The 17,558-nt window shown below is 38.8% G+C and overlaps 1 protein-coding gene across 5 annotated transcripts in view; it reads left to right on the top strand.

Annotated features, from left to right (window-relative positions):
• The window catches only part of VTI1A (vesicle transport through interaction with t-SNAREs 1A), a 309,951-nt gene that overhangs the window by 72,359 nt on the left and 220,034 nt on the right, over positions 1-17,558 (top strand). For all 5 annotated transcript variants that reach the window (XM_066622222.1, XM_066622223.1, XM_066622224.1 and 2 more), the window contains one exon: positions 5,004-5,088. In XM_066622222.1, the coding sequence (XP_066478319.1) occupies positions 5,004-5,088 (85 nt within the window). The remainder of the gene's footprint in view (positions 1-5,003; positions 5,089-17,558) is intronic.

Here is a 17,558-nt window from a genome sequence, read left to right as displayed (position 1 = left end):
CTTTGATGGAGTAAATACCTTGCTATCCCAGCTCTTTCAGTGCTATCTCAGCACTGTACCAGCACAGAAGGTACAGTGTTAGTGTGTGGGGGGAAGGGGGGAGGAAGCTCTGCTTGAAACAGAGAAACTAGCAATACATAATACATTATTGTGTGGACCTACTGACATACAAAGCAGTATGAAAATATTGCATGCACGTTAAAGTAAAATCCAGGTAGATGCATGCTCAGTTGTGCCTCGGTATTTATTATTTATTTGTGCATATACTGTTGAGAATGTAGATGAGAGTCCTTTTTCCACACACCTTAGGCAATGACCTGAAGTAGCAGCAATACTTCTGAGGCAGATGTAGGAAGCACCTGATGGTCACTTCCTGACATTCTCTCGCATGTTATTGAAAGTTCTTACTCAGTCTTATTTTATAGCATAGCAAATCATGTACTATTATTTGTGTTTAAAAAAAATACTTATAGAAATTTGGTACAGTGAAAGTTGCTAGGGAACCAGGTTTCTGATGTGGTTGCATAGTGACACCTTATAGTTCTTAGCAGAGAGAGAGAGAGGGGGGGGCAGCAACAGCAGCAAACTATGCTTGTTTGGTCTTTTGACTGGTGGGTAGCATAGTGTCTGGAAAAAAAAGTGAGGTAGGTTATTTTGGAGTGCTGCTTGTCATACCTTGAGTGAACTGGAATGTAATCACATGAAATAGAAAGGTGTTCGTGTTTGATATATTTCCATAATGGTTAAAGTCTGCAATCCTATATGCACCTATGTGAATCGAATAGGATTTACTTTTGAGTAGACATGCATAGCCTTCTGCTTAAGTCTACTTGCTCAACAATGTACTTTTAATTCCCCACACTAATATAACTTTTACTATGGTCTGATGTGATGAAGAAATGGGGTGGGGAGGGAAACAACAAAGCAAGCCAATGTCTTTTTAAAAAAATTATTGCTTATCATTTATGTAGTACCATTAATGGACACTGTGCATTTCAGAGAAGCTTAAGTAGAAGACAGTTCTCTGCCCAGAGGCGTTTCCAATCTAAATGTTGAGGGAAGGGGTGAAAGGAGAAAGAAAGGGGGAAGATATAGGGCAGTGTTTCTCAAACTGTGGGTCGGGATCTACTAGGTGGGTCGCGAGCCCGTTTCAGGTGGGTCCCCATTCATTTCAATTTTTTATTTTTAATCTATTAGACTGCTATGTGACTGCATTTAGGGAAATGTTACAGATCTGTACTTTTAACAGGTTACTGTGTATATACTTTTAACAATGATAGTCACTCCTGGGTAAGTGTGGGTAGGATTTCAGCCTAGGATTGTTAAAAATTTTCCTGCTTGATGATGTCACTTCTGGTCTTGACATCACTTCTGGTGGGTCCTGACAGATTCTCATTCTAAAAAGTGGGTCCCAACCCTAAATGCTTGAGAACCACTGATATAGGGAATGAAGTGAGAATAATGGCAACAAGAGATTTATGCAAGCAAATGCAATTACATCCCACATATTTGTTTCATTTACTTGGGTAAGAAGAGGTCAGAAGGATGAATTTAGCCAAAATAACTATTGAGGTTTAATAATTATAATAGATATTGCGGTAACATGGATGTGATTTTTTTGATTTTTTTAATTGATTACTGGGCCAACTTTCACAGAAGACTTTTATTCTAAAATAGAAATTAAATTTTTTCATAACTGGCCATATGATACCTTTTTTGTATTGTTGTGCAAGGATGTGGTCAAAGAATCTTTGGAAAGAATCGTGATGATGTTTATAAGTGAAAGTTTGCAATAGACTTTGAAGCCACTACTCAGAGCTAAACTGGCTAATTAAATATAAGCTGTGATGCATAATGGTGGCAATAAGTATTAACAGAGTCATGAAAACAAACCTGGTAACTTAGCTGTTGGTGAATATTTGGCCTTTTGAAAGGGTTGTTTTTAAATCTGTAATGCAAAGGTATGATGGATTGTATTTGTTTACTTGCTGGCTATTTTGTGTGTTCTGTCATTTCTCTTTTTGTTTTGTTTCATGGTATTTGGGGGAGCATATCAAATGTGTGGCTTATAAAGGAATTGGAAGTAAAGATGAAAGTGAAATGCAGTGCAAGCTTCACAACTGCAGTTTTTAGTTACCATATTAGCTGTTGCATAAGCAGTAAAGGAAGTGGTGTTTGTAAAGAGAGTGTAAAATGCACATTAAAGCCCAAATGACGGCTAGTGCAGTGATTCATCCAAGGTTCTGAACTAGTCAAATAAGAAGACATCAAGGTATTCCCAATTACAGTTCTCCTAAGGAGGTATGATCTTAAAAGGAATTGTGATTCTTCCATACTGTTTGCTAATAAAATGTACAGTTCCTCTCATTATAAGGCTCTATTTCAACACAGATGCCTTACACATAATTCTGTGGAGACTGCGCTGGTCTGTTTTCTTTTGCTTTCTGAGATCTCAGTTTGAATCCAGCTCACATGGATTGACTAAATCGCTAGCTGTAGCCTGCCACTTTGCAAAACTTTTGCATGCACCTCCACAGAGAAACTCTTTGTGAAGCTAAAGACAGCCTCAGTCACCTCCTACTACTTCGTATACAAAGGACATGGGATAGTGGGGGAGAATGGATTTGGCAAGGGGTGGGGAAGGAGTTGAAAGCACCCGCCACCACTTTTCATGTCTGAAGGAACAATATTCTTTCAAAACCAAAAAGTAAATAACACAACCACTTAACGGGAGGAGGAGTGAAGAAATTTTACTGTAGAACGAGATGAGTGAAAAAGATCTGGAATGAGAATTATAAAGCAGCTGATTATACTGTGCTTTGGAGAGGAAGAGCATCTGATTGCTAAGAGAAAAGCTAACTTGAACTTCACATGTTCTGTGGTGTTTTCTAAATTCAGTTTGGCCAGCTGAACTCTGTATGTACATCCACAGTAACGGTGTTTGTCATTTAGTGGTTGTGTTTGCATAACCCAAAGGGAAATACCTATTTTAAAAAATTCTGTTTGAGAACATTTAAAAATGACTTTTAGTAAAATAAACTCACTGACTATATTTTATGGTGCTAGCATTTACACTGAGTGTGAAGTCTGTATCAAAAAGTGAATCATTTTTTACTCACAGGAGTGGTTTTGGGATTTTTTTTTTTCCTGCTGACTCTGTGATCTTCAGCTTGGCTCTATTGAGGGAAAGATGTCCAACTTTTTATTATGTAGATCTCTTCCTTTTGTACAAGTTGAAATGATCAACCTTGGTGGGGTTTTTTCCCCCGACACATATGGATTAAAATATTAAAAATGAATGCATTTCTTATAGAATACATTTTCATGCTGTAAGATACTCTAGATTTTTTTAAAAAAGATATGGCCCTGAAATATAGGGATTCTGTCATTATGAAATGCTCTTTTTTCCTTTGAAGTCATTTGATGAAACTAGTATTAATACTTTAACATTATTCCTAGGTCATAGTCAACGGTACAGGTGTAATAATTTTAAATAATGTCCTGTAACTTCTATCTTAAAAAGTTAAATATTTGTGCTTCTTATTTCCTTTTCTCCCCTGTTTCTTTGTGCCTGGACTCTTCCAAATATAGAAGGGTAGTGTTTTTTCTCTTTTTTTCTTTGCAATTTACTCTTAACCGATCCACTGTGTATTAGACAACTCTATTAATTATTATAGACTGTTATTTCAGCTTTCCTGACCTTCACATTGGGTTCTATCTGTGCTGATCTAAATGCATTGTTTTAATGATTTCTCAAAAAAAAAAAAATTCAAGGAAAGCTTTGATGTGGCTTTAGCTGCCTCCATCGTCTGGCCGCATCTCAGAGATGTGTCACCTGTGCCGGGAGGGAATAGGGAAATCACGTTTTGAATGGTAATGATAACATACTAATCACTTCCTTTCTTTGAAGATAGAAGCGAGATATTCTGTCAGCATCCCTGGCTGCTAGAGCTTGGAGGCACTGGTCTAGGTGTATTAGCTTAAGTGTGCATGTCAATACAGCTTGCATCTCCCAAGATCCATAGGGGCTCATTAGAGCAAGGTAGATCATTTCGGCAGACAGCCACTCAGATAATATGGATGGCACCTACTTTTTTAATATTATTATTAGAAAGCATTTCTTCAATTTTTAAATGACATCTGTCAACAAGGCAAAGTTCTAGGAGTTGTGTTTTTTTTGACATGTATCCAAACTGTTTTTTTTTTTTTTCTTCCATGGTGAAGGGGAGGAGGTTGGGACATGTATGCTTATGTTTAGTTTGTGTGTGTTGACAGCTTGATTAGAAGAAAAAGCTCAGGATTTCTAAGAAAATAAAATGCATTTTTGAAAAGTGTACTGTCTAGAAAGAAAATTACTACCAATTGTCTTTTTCACCTGGTCCTTATCACAGATCATGTGACAAGATTATGCAGAGTGCTGTCTTCTTAAACTTAACCTAAAGGTGCACATAATGTGTAGTATTTTACTTAAAATCACAGATCCAGGTTACATCAGGCTTTTGTTCTTTGCCTTCATATCAAATATTCGTGCTTCGAATTCTGAAACAACCACAGAATCATGTCTTTGTATATCACCTTCAGCGTATACACCACGTACTGCTAAAAATAAAAGCGTTAAAATCTGCCACCTGCAGAAGCTTGGTTATGGTTCAGTGACTTGTTCCTGAGAAACAACTATGCTTGTTTAGAGCAAAACTAGGGGATCCATCTAATGAAATCTTTCCTACGCATTGCCCATAGTATAGTCATTGTGTTGTATTTGTCTAGTGTGCTTTTATAATATCAGTCAACCACTCTGTTATATAAAGTAATGCTAGGTACAAATAATTGTGAATGATTACATGTCCAGCTCCTTCGCAAAGGTACCTGTCCAGCATAAGCCACTGCTTTGTCAAGTAAAAAATTGTAGAAAATTAAGAAAAGGTACTGTATGTGTGTGTGTGTGTGGGGGGGGAGACATTGTAGACAGATGCCTGATTTTTCTTTTTCGTTTTCTTTTTCAGAGGGCACATCTGCTCGATAACACAGAGAGGCTGGAAAGGTCATCTCGGAGACTAGAGGCTGGGTACCAAATAGCAGTGGAAACTGGTAAGAATTCTGAGAGTGAGCAAATTGCCTTGCTTATGCACAGCAGTCTTCACAACACATGACATTTCAGGGAAACTTCAAAGGCGAAGCAGAGACAGCAGCCCGAGATGTGGTTTACATATTGGGGAGACAATTGGGAGCTTATTTGCGCTTATCTTTTTTCAAGTTAAAAGGCATGACATCTACTGAAAACAGTTCCTGAGGTTTAAAAGTATACATCTGAAAAGAGATGGAATACTTTGTCTAAATTCTACATTTGTCTTAATATGCAGTTACATGTTGTCAGTTTACCCACCCGCAATGATTGGTAGCACACACACTGCAGACTCCAATTGTTTAGTTCCTTTTGTTTTTAGTCACAGATAGGAAATTAGCATAGTAATAAATTTATAAATTATAGCAAGTTGAGTCTTACAAGGTATTTTACTAGATCATCTAGTCAACATTTTGTTTACCCAGTTTTCATGTGATTCTGCTGCTTTTTTCCCCCTAGTATAACTAACAAGCAAGCCACATATTAGCTGCAGAAACTATAGCAAGTGAACTGGAAAATAGTTGCGTTCTAGGAGCACTAATTAGCACTAAATAACTCCTTAGTGACTTTAAAATGTATTTTCTCAGTTTTAAAGGCAGAATTTTTCATGTAGCAGTTAAGCTTCCTATAACTACTGCTTCTTAGATGAAGAAACTTATCCAAAGTCCTGTGAAGTTCTCATATTCTGCTTATAAATACACGTAGTAGTCAACCAAATTCTGAAATGCAGTTCCAGTTTTTCTTTCCAGTTTCCAAGGTGTGATCAGTTAAACAAACATGGACTTATGTGCTAAAGTTTAGCAGTAAACAAGTTTGACGTGCAGCTGTTCTATGGAGGACTGGATCACACTTTGGGATCTACATTAGTTGTGGTAGGGGTTTGTTTTTTTTACAACTGTTGCATTGCAGACACTGGATTACCAGATACCATTACAGCAATTTCTTCTTCTTTCCTAATCTTCACCTTTTCTTAAGAAGTCATGTAGTTGTAGTGTCTCTGATAGTGCTTTTCTTATATTTCCCCAAATCATGGGGAATTCCTGCATTACAGCAGGAAGTCTCTTGCTCCTACTATGGTTGCACCACATACTAGATGCAGGTTCATTCGTTTTGAAATGTGGTAGGAAGTTCGTGTGTCCCAGTTTCAAAGGCTAAGTTGTAGTCACACAATCTTTTTTGCTTGAGAGTCTGCCAGTGCTTTGCAACTTTCACTATTCTGCTACCTAATAAACATGAAAAAGTTGATAATGTTGCAGAGTTTTCTCCTGTGGTGCTTCAGAGCTATTTGCAACTTCCTGCTGCATAAATGATGAGGCCTAGATATGGTACAGTGAAAACACTCCTCTTCTGTAATAGAATGTTGTTATGGTTTATATCAGTGTTATTCAAACTGTGAGGTGCGGCTCTTTAGGGAGGCGCCAGGAACTCAAAGGGGAGGCGCGGGATGTCCTCTCGCAGCGATACAGTCACACCCCTGGGCAGAATACGAGCCGTCTTCTGCCCATTGCCTGCGCTTTTTTTTAAAGCAGAAGAAATGGGAGTTGCTCATCTGCTCCCTCCGAGAGGGACTGCGAGAGTGGCTGCCGCCGCCCCACCCTCTTCTCCCTCCACTCCGAGGCTGCCATCTTCGGTGTTCGCTGCATGTTGTTTCCAAAGCTCTTTGACTCCAACCTCCATCTGGCAAGTACCAAGCATGGTCAGCTTGCAGTCCTTAACCTTTGCTGATCCTAGTCTGGTTGGTTCCTAGTTCTCAGCCTGGGATCGCTTCTCATCAAAGTGAAATCGCTCTTTTCAACCCCCTCCCTCTTCCACTCCCCCCTTTTGATCTCCAAACCTTCCCACTTTCCTCCCACTTCCCAAATAAAACGCTTCCTATTTTAGCAGTCATCAGGACTCTTAAAGTTGCTTCCATGCGGGGGGGGGGGGGGAGAGAGAGAGAGAAAAGCACACACTTTACTTGGCCAGGAGCAGAAAAAGGGTACTGTTTTTAAAGTGATTTATTAATCTTGTTGTTTGACTGAAGAGGAAAGGCTGTATTTTTAAAGTGATGAATCTTGCTGTTTGAAGGGAATACCTATCAGCCATTGATGAAGTGATTGCCAGCCCAATCCTATCCACACTTTCCTGGGAGTAAGCCCCATTGACTCTAATGGAACTTACTTCTGAGTAGACATGCATAGGCTTGAGCTGTGCATCTCCTAGTATAGGAGACAAATCAGCTTCCTAACCAAACCCTTATCAGCTCTGATATATTTTCATGGTCTATTTTTGTTTTCCCCACCAGCTGCTGGAAAAATTTAATTTCATTAAATTAATAAAGGGTTCAATCCTATCCAAGGAGAATGGAAGAAATGACTAGTTGGATTGGGGTCCACAGGGGTGTGTGTGTGTGTAATGTTGGTCAGACTGGTTGTTCACAAAGTTCATTTGATAAAACAATTCTACTGGTATGCTTACAAAGTTTAAAAAAATGTCTTCTCCTGGACCAGACAAAATCTACCTACTCCAGCATCCTGTCTCCAACAGTGATCAGCAGCTGATCATTTATAAAGCATGTATATTGCTGTGTATTAATAATATTTTTTAAGATCTGCATTTTTAATGATATATTAATATAATTAATATTAATATTAATATAGTTAATATATGTTTAATATTTAATATATTATAATAAATATAATATTATATTATATTTAATATAGTTAATATTTCCGGTCACTTCCTGTTTAATGATGTCACTTCCAGCCCTCAGGAACATGATGGGGAGTCATGGCCAACAGCCATGGGGGTCAAGGAAGCCACTGGCCGGAAAAGTTTGAGTATCACTGGTTTATATTTTTGCTTTTCTTTTGGAAAAAAAATCTGCCTCTACCCAGATATTACAGAAGTTTTGTAAATTTCCTTCTTATTGTAGGACCATGTTAGATATTTATACAGGACCGACCTTGGTATCCACAGGGGGATCCGTTCCTGGACCCCTCAAAGGATACGGAAACCTATGGATAATTAAATCAGAGTAGTTGTGGACCATCAGAGCCTACAAACGTGACCAGAACTTCGTTACAGTCATATCTAGAGACTTTCTGAGGCCCATAGAGGCCCCTGCTGGAGGTGTTGGAAGGGCACTTTTGGTTTTCGCGAAAACCGGAAATGCCCTTCTTATGTTTCCAGGGACCTGTCTGAGGCCATAGAGGCTGTGTTCGTTCATAGCAGAGCCTTCTAATATTTCACTTGTTTGGAGGCAACAGAAAATGGCAATGAGCATTATATCATAAATGCTTCTCATGGTGTGTTTTCCAATATTGTCTCACTGGCAATATAAAACACTTTTTTTGGAGAACTTTGTTAAAATGAAGGTGGCTTTGGATGATAGGCAGAATCATCTGAACAGGAATGGCCTAGTTCAGGAAATTAAAAAAACCGTAGTTCTTTGAATGTGCTCACACGCTCTCCTGCTCTTCAGCCCAAGCTGGACTGGTGCTGGTGGCACTTGCATTTTCCATCCATCAGCTTCTCCTGTTTCATTGCCACCATTATCTCCTCTTCCTGCACCTGCCATTTCTTTAAAACAGACTGAGCAGAAAGGGCCTGGGTGCAGAAGAAAAAGTTGTTTTGAAGAAGCAGCAGGAGATGACAGCAATGGGTGCCAAAGATCGTGAGGCTTGTTTTCCACAGTTCTATTTCTGACCTCTAGTTTGGAAAGAGCAGAACTGTGGTATTCGCTCCCACCACCTCTAATGCTGCAGCAGCAAACTGAGGTAGCAGTGCTGAAGGATGGTTGAAGCCACCGCTATTGCAAGGTTCTTCTTGTTCTTGGGCAGGAGTTCTGGTCTAGAGGGTAGAGCCTCCATTAGCCCGAAGATAACATTTGAAGGTCGCCAGTTCAAGGCCACCGGCAGCTCCGTGAATGGCAAGACGTTGAACCAGCTGACAAGCTGAATTGAGTTATTCCACCTGCTCTTTGGTGTGGGCGAAGAAGCGTCTTGGCTGCCCTTCAAGTGAGAGATGAAGGAGCTGCTTGTCAGCCAGCGTGGGAGGCAACTGAGGGCCAGAAGTGATACCAGACTGTGAAAGATTGATCTGAAATGTTGTGCAGTTCTTGAAAGACAGAACCTTTCTGTTATTGAAAAAATTGCCTCGGGCTTTTAGGCTGCCTATGTGAACCGCCTTGAATGAAGTCAGAGGAGTAATCCAATGACCAGAAAGGCGGTATATAAATACCAGTATTATTATTATTGTTCACTCTCCTTGGAAGGGAGTAATAAGACCATTGGGTCTGGATTCTGTGGCAGGTGGATAGAAGCGAAGAGCATGTGTGGTGTGCAGGACATCTTCATTAACACCCTCAGACCATTGCTTAAAGCAGCTCCTTCACCCAGCCTCATTATCTGACCAGTCAAGACTGACCAAGGCCTGCCGGTGCCTGAGGCTGTGTGCCAAATAATGCCCCCTTTTACCTGGTGATGTACTAACTTCTCTGCATTTCTTTTTGTCCTCTGTGCCTCCTTTTTTCTAGTCCAATTAATCTGCTGCCTGTGGCAACTGATACCTTTGGTCTCATGGATGGGCCAGTCCTGATACCAGTCTTATATCCCAACTTCCTTCTTTCCTTTGCTTAGTTTCCTCAATAATATTCAAACCAGGAATCTGTGGTTTAGGAAAACTCAGTAAAACAGGATATCAAACCACAGTTTGATCCTTGTTCAATGTCTTGGCTTGCTGGGACATCAAACTACAATTTCCTGGTATGAATTTCATGCGAAACAGTGGTTTAACAAACCAGGAAACTTTGCATTCAGCTGGACACATGATGTTATTCAGAAGTATGAGTTGCATATTCTCTTTTTGCTTGCAGATAGAAAATTCCCTTGAATATTTAGCTTCAGGATTCCATTGTCAAGAAAGTATGTATAGAACAGTCTGTCCAGTGGTTAACAAATATCAGGGCTGACAATTTTGTAAACTTACACTGGGTACTCTCTAGCAGCCTATACCCCACCATGGAGCTGTAATGATATTGCTGGGGGGGGGGGGCAGACAATATTCCAAAGAAGGAACTCAAGCATTTCTCCCATGAGAAGTTGCATATATTCCTTTCTCTCATATGCCCAGCTGAATGCAGAGTTTCCTGGTTAGTTAAACCTGGTCTTCTTGAACCTATACCAGCTCTTTTGCTGGCATAATTCTGAGGAGACTCCTGGGGGCAGGTCCAGGCCAGGAAGGGGGAATAGGATCTTGGTGTGCACAACTGCTGTCAAGATCTCCTCCCCCCATCCCATTCTGACCCAGTACCCAATCTTCCCCCAAACTACTTCTTCCACTGACCTGCCCACCCAGTGGAGCTTCTGTGGCCTGCTACTGCCAGTGCAGGGCTTACCAGCTCCCATGCCATTGGCAGTGAATTGCAGTATAATAGAGCAGCTGTGGCGTCAGCTTTCCCAACTTTATGCAGGCAAATCATGAGGCTTGCATAGGATAGGGCCATAAGTCTCATGAAAATCCATGGCAAAGTTAAATTCAACAGATTTTGGACACTTTGCACTATAAAGACCTTCTTAGATGGTGCTCTTCATGGTACAACTATCTATTTTTACTTCATAAGAATTAATTTAGTAGAACTGCAATCTTATTAACAGTTACCTGGAAGCTTCAACTTCATTCATATTACATTATTAGAGATTTTCTTTATCTGCACTTTTAAACTATATTTTTTAATGTTTGTTTTTCTTTTCATTTTATTGTGCATTTTCTTTTTTCCTTCTTTTTCTTTTATTATAATAAAAGTTAGAAATTTCAACAGTTACCTGGAAGCAAATCTTACTGAACTCTGTTATTTTTAAGTACCATGACTAGGTACACACAGTAGGTACATGTTATGTTAGATGCATAGTGTGGTCCTTATGTACTTCTCTTCATAAATGGGAACTGCTAGAGGACAAATCCCTATTGGACCTATGTGGAAGGAAGGAAGACTTTAATTTTTGCTCCTGCTGTGGTCCTGAAACTGATACCCTCCAACCCCATGTCTGCTGTTTGCCCTATGAGGAAAACTCCATTGGCAGCAATATGACTTTTCCTTCCTAGGGAAAATAGCAGCAGTGAAGGGGTTTCCGAATGAGGGGGCAAAGGTTTAAAGACCTCCCACTCCATGTTATGGTTTCAATCTGAATCACTGTGGCAGAGCTCCTATTTACAAACTCTCCTCCAAAAAGCACACAGACTATGTATTAAGTGTAATGTATTCTTTGTCCCTGGGTGCACTCTAAATGGAAAGATCCAAATGTCATGTGCAGTGGACCCTTGCATTATGAAGGCAGTCTATTCCAGATACACCATGGTATTGTGAAAATATTATAATGTGAACCCAATAATACATTGTTTTTTGGTAATTCGTTCCATGGAAGTTGATGTTTTCACCGCAAAACTAAACTACTTCCCTTTCTAAAAGGTAATTTAAAAGGTTCCTACTGTACTCTTTTGGTGCCAAGGTTATCAGTTTACACTATGTTTTAATTATAAAACAAAAAGTACAAAGCTGTAGCCTTCCCTCAATACACAAAGCCTCAAAATTAAAAATGCTGCTCCTGGCTGAGATGCTACCAAACTCTTGCTTTCTCATTGCTATATACGTAGTTTATCAGTCACCCACGAGGTTCTGCTGCCGGGCAGTTGTAAGTCCATCATAAAATGTATTACGTATGATTTAGTGAAATTTGTTTTGATCGTATATTGGACCTGTCATAAAGTGGGGGCACATTGTATTTTTAATATTTAAAACATCTCTGGAAAACTGTTTATTTTACTGTTAAACCCCTGATATGGTTTACAGAATTCTAGGCAAGTAAGTAGAATGTTATTTATTCAGGACTATCTTGCCAAATTCTTGCTTACTGTGTGAAAATTCTGTGTAGCATTACAAAAATATTTTTTTAAGTCTGTGATACATGACTGTTGCCTACCAAACCTCCTAACACAAGAAACCAATTAGTCTCTGAAGGGCCAGAGCACTTTTTGTCTATGATGACAACATTGTTTTTTGCTGTACAAATTGAAGTAGTAATAGGTGCCTCAATACATCCATTGCATTATTGTGTTTTAATAGAAAATTCAATGTTACAAGGATCCAAAGGTCATGAAGTTCAACCCTCTTGGCCTCCTGTGCTCTAAAGTAGGATCCTCAGCACATTAAATCTCCCAGAATAAGAGACATCATTGCATGAAGCCTTGGAAAGTACAGCAGCTGAAGCTTTTTGGAGCTTGTAAAATTGTTGCATATTTCCTCCCTATTAATGTCAGTAAGACAGCTGTAGAATAAGAGCATTATCCTTTACAGCCGTAAAGAAGTTTATAACAGCATATTTTGGGAAGCTTTTCTCTGTGTGATACAAGCTATTATTTGAGATATTGAGGAAACATCCTTGACTTAATGTTCCATGCATTTACAAGGTAAATGTTTGACTGAGCTGTTAGGCAATTCTCACTTTCAGTTCAGTTATTTGGAGATCTCTCCCTTGGAAGACCCGCCAGTGTCTTGCCAGTGTTAGAGGATAGAAAATATAATTTCCCATTCAAATAGGCTTTTTGCAAAGGGATACTTGGAATCTTTGCTTTCAAGAATATATGATGGAATTTTACTTTTGACCCAGGAAAAATCATGTGCTTGCCCAGAAGCTTGTGTATGGTATTTCTGTAACCCAGCATTTGTCAGAAAGAAAATTCCATCAAAAACTTTTGAAAAATTGAAAAAGGGCATCCAATGCAGCCCTTTAGGAAGGGAAAAATGTTTGAATGCCTATATGCACAGATATAATTTAGTTTTATGCATGATGCTGTTTGGATCACCATTAACTTTTCTTTTGTTCAGTTTTTTTTTGTGGAGTTGTTTAATAGAGAGGTTTTTAGTAGAGGGTTGGTAGTCTATTTTTGCTTTATACTTCTTGTATGGTTATTTTATATACAATTATTCTATCCAGCTTAGCTACTGTAGAAATCCTACTATTAAAGCTAAATTAAATGCAGTAATGTAAAAATCAAAATATGCCATGCTAAAATCTGCAAATAGAAGCCTGGATTCCAGAGCAGTTCTCTAAATTTTGTTTGAAATCACTTTTGCTCCTGGTAATGGGTTTGATCCAATTTGTAACCTGCACAAGCAGCAAGGCACTTTCAGTTGTGCAAGCATTCCCCCAACTTCTCCTGAGTTTCTTCTCCTGTGTTTCTTCTCCTGCTGCACCCCCCAACATCTTGTCTTGTGCTGTTCTGAAGGGTCCTCTGACTCATGAGATGGGTTGGAGGGTGTCAGGGACTGCTGTGGAAGGAGTGGGAAAGATCAGTTGTACACACAGAGCTTGGCTCATGCTTCACTACGCCAGCCCAAGATATTGAAAGACAAATTCATTTCACCTCAATTCTCAACCTCAGTTTCTTGGAATGATTATTAGGTACAAAAATTATTTTCTGTAAAAAAAATTTTCTTTTAAAAATTCAGTCTGCAACTCTGTTTGATATCACTATGGTTCTTCTATCCTGTGTGCCTGCCAACAAGCCACTGTAAGGAAGGCTGACTTTAAATGTAACTTTTTATGCAGTGCCTGTAAAAGTTTAGTGTACACAATTTGTGTTTTGGTGCTCTTTAAATAGCATCATTAAGGAAGGATGTTTGAAAACCAATTCCCAGTACTTAGCCATACTGCTTTCATTTATTATTAATTAATTATTAATTGTTCTCAAGTGGGATTTAATTGGGGAGTTTGGTGGAAGATATTACCGATGTGGACAAGGGTGATGGAGCAGTTTGCAAGCTGCTTGTACTGCACTGACTTTCACAGTACTTACTAATGAGAACCCATACATTCTGGTGTTCTATTAGCTGTTGTATGTCTGAGCCTGCTTTTTAGAATGCAGCTTAAGCCACTGAAACTTCTCACACTTCTAACACTGCAAGACATTTGGTGTATCTAAAAATCTAAGCCTGTATTTTCATGGCCCTTGTGCTCCTATATTTGTACAATTTCTGTCTGATTCATCTGGAATGAATGAATCATATATGTATGTGTGAGTACTATATAGAGAGCATTTCATTAGTAAAATCGGGCCTCTGAGATTTGGGATACATACTGGTATCCCAGTATGTATTTTCAGATGTTTCTTTGATATTGCAAAAGAACATCTTTCTTTTTCCATAATTCAAGTTTTTCCATAGAGGAGGAGGAAGGGGAGAATGGATAGGGATAGAATCCATAGTTGCTGCTGCTGCTGGGATCTGCCTCCTGCTATCCTCCTTCCCTGCCAAGACACTTACCCATTCCCCCCACTGCCCATCTGCACATTGGTTTACCTGTGCTTCTGTGGGTAGGTAGCTGCAGCAGCAAGCCAAATTGGCCACCGGCTGCACGTGCTACAGTATGACCATTTGCGACAAGGGAACCTCTGTCCCGCTGTCTTAGACGTTAGTTAGGATTAGGCTCTTAGGTGAATTTTCAGTGTGTAATACTTAATAGATTTGGAGGGAGTGGGGAATAACCTGAATATACAATTCTGATTTTTTTTGATACAGTGGAGATAAGAAATCTGGCTGCTTTTTAGAATATGTGAATCATATTTCCGTAGGATGCTTTGAAATTGGTCCCAGCAATGTATGAAGCTAAATTTGGGACATATGTCCCTATTCTCTTGCACCTTGATGACAGAACAAGATAGTGAGCATTCAAAGCAGGAAGTGGCAGCAGCAAATTCCAATTTACTTTCTGATACAGCAGAAGACTCCAAACTCATGACCTTGTTGCATTGCACTATATATACCTCCTTTTAAAAAAAGTATATATCAGCTTTGGTTTCTCTTTGAGTCTGACTTTTATTACTGAGAAATTCTCCTTTTACTTGGTGTTTATGTATTTAACTGACTTTTCTTAGGTGGATACACAGAACATTCACAGCATGAGTTCTTGTTGGAGTAGGACATTGTGTACAACTTAGATCAAGTAGAAAACTTGACGAGCTAAGATTTGAGGGTAAAGAAAAAAATCATTCTCTTTTTTTTTTAACTTCATGTTTGAAGCCTTTAACCTCTACTTCCTGTTGGGCGAACAATATTTTCTTCCATTTGCACGAAAGAACAAAGTTTAGCATTAAAAAAATTATTTGTATAGGAACACCTCATTTTCCAAGTGAAGCCTATATCAAAAGCATTTTCATGTCATAATGGATCATCATTCAAGTGCAGTACTTTGTTACCGTTTTACATTTGGAAATTGAAGGATTGCAAGTTATAGTTAGATATATACTTTTTGCTCTTCATGGAATACTGATATCTCTCCCCTCCTATGATCTTTAAACCAGACAATAAAATTGATACTTAAGAATCTGTATTTATTGTAAAAAGGTATGCTTTACCTTTCTATTTTTAAAAATAACACCAAGTGCTCCTCACCAAAACATGATCAAATCAAACAATAGCACAGTCATTAACAATTAAAACAAACAAAAACAGCATAAATAAAAGCCCAAGTGCTGGAGTAAAAGCCTGTTGGAATAAGAATATTTTCATACTCTGGCAGGAATTGAGTTGGGGCAGGGGTCCGGCCTTCCCCAGGGGAGCACAGCCAGGTTTTAGAGGACCTGTGGCAAAGCGCTCTCTATGGCTTCTTTCTTCCTTCCTTTGTGGACCCTGAAGGACTTCCTCAGCCAATACCATTCAAAGGCTATAGGCACAGCAGTTTTTAGAGATCAGTACTAAGCCCTTCTGGAACCCTTGGACCCTCAACAGCTGCCCAACGACACCAATCCCTGAGGCTGCCACTGCTAGGAAGAGAGTTTTAGAGCCTGGTCAACACCTCAGAAGATATCCTATCCCACACAAGCCTGCATTAGATATTGGTGAGATGCAGAGAACAGTTTTTGCAGTATGTCTTTAACAAGTGGACCTGTTCATATGGGGAAAAAAAACTGTCCTTCAGATATCCCAGTCCTAAACCATTTAGGGCATTAAAGGTTTAAAGCCAACACTTTGAACTGAGCTCAGAAACAGAGCATTATTTTTATATACTGCTTTCCCACAAAATTGAAGCTCACAAAAGAGGTTTGCAGTGCATAAATAAATGGAGGAAGCAATAGCCAGTGCAATAATAACATTGGAGTCACATGATCCTGATACCCAGCGCTGATGTTTAAATTGTGTTTGGACATGCTTCAGAGATTTGAAGGTTGTCCCACACTTTACATGACAATGGACCAAAGTTTATTTTCAAGTGTGCAAGACAAGGAGCTGCATCCAGTCCTTGCAGTCTGATACAAGTGCCCGCATTTTATGCACAGACGTGCTTCCAAACTGAAGCAATGAAGTGACATCCCTGGCTTAGTAATATTAGCCTTGAGTTTAAAACTGTTAGAAAATAGCCCAATGTACTGTTTTAATACTTGCAACTTACTTACAACATATGAAAATTCAGTGTTTGTCTCTAAAGATTAAGTGTGTCCCCTTTTTTTATTTATGTCACATTTATATATGGATACGAAATATAAGCCAGTATCCAGAATCGTTGACCCCTGAGATCTAATATTGACCTCAGTCAGTATTAACTTCTCAGATCGATAAATACTGTTATTGACCTCAAAGAAAAGTCAATACTTGCTTGTTAATTTGCAAAGTATGACTGCAAGGAAATGCTACACATTTTGTTCTTCATTATCACCCTATTTATATCTATTTTTAACAACTTGTATATTACCACCTAGAGAGCATAATGTCAAAACATTTCAATCCCAGTTGTTGGAAGGATTGAGGAAAGATGAGTCTTGCATATTATGGAATAATAGACTAGTACATGTTATTTTTCCTTACATAAAAATACCAGAACAATTGTGTAGTATTTGTAGTGTTTTCCTTTAAGGGAGGTTTAATTTATTATTCTCTGATGTCATCCATAAGAACGAAATATATTTCAGCTGTCAAAAGAACACTTTTTCATAAAAATATAATGGATGAACGAGCTAATCTTGAAGTGACTGAAAATGATTCTTGAAGTCATTAGCATACAGTAGATTCTATCTGTTTACACAATAATGGCAGGTATATAAGTGAAGATGTTACTGTAGAGAAATTTGAAAGGAACAGGTTGACTCAAATTGTATTTAATTGCGGTATTTTAGATAGGACGTTGGGAGTTGTGTCTAGTTTTGTTACATAAAAATGTACATGTTAAATTGTGCATGTAAAAATGCTATCACAGAATTCAGCTGTCTGAACAATATTACTTCACATTTATCACCTTGCTATTTCAATTTTAATACCTCCATAAATGATTTATAGGCTGATCCTAAATGCATGTAATGGAAGCAAGACCTGTTGACTTCAGGGGGTCTTATGTTCAAATAAGTATAGACATTCCAGCTTAGTCAGACTCTAACAAATGTACATGGCAAGCTTAAGCATTTCTAC

This window comes from Tiliqua scincoides, chromosome 3 (assembly GCF_035046505.1).
Source record: "Tiliqua scincoides isolate rTilSci1 chromosome 3, rTilSci1.hap2, whole genome shotgun sequence".
Taxonomy (NCBI): domain Eukaryota; kingdom Metazoa; phylum Chordata; class Lepidosauria; order Squamata; family Scincidae; genus Tiliqua; species Tiliqua scincoides.
This window is presented reverse-complemented; position numbering and strand designations above follow the sequence as displayed.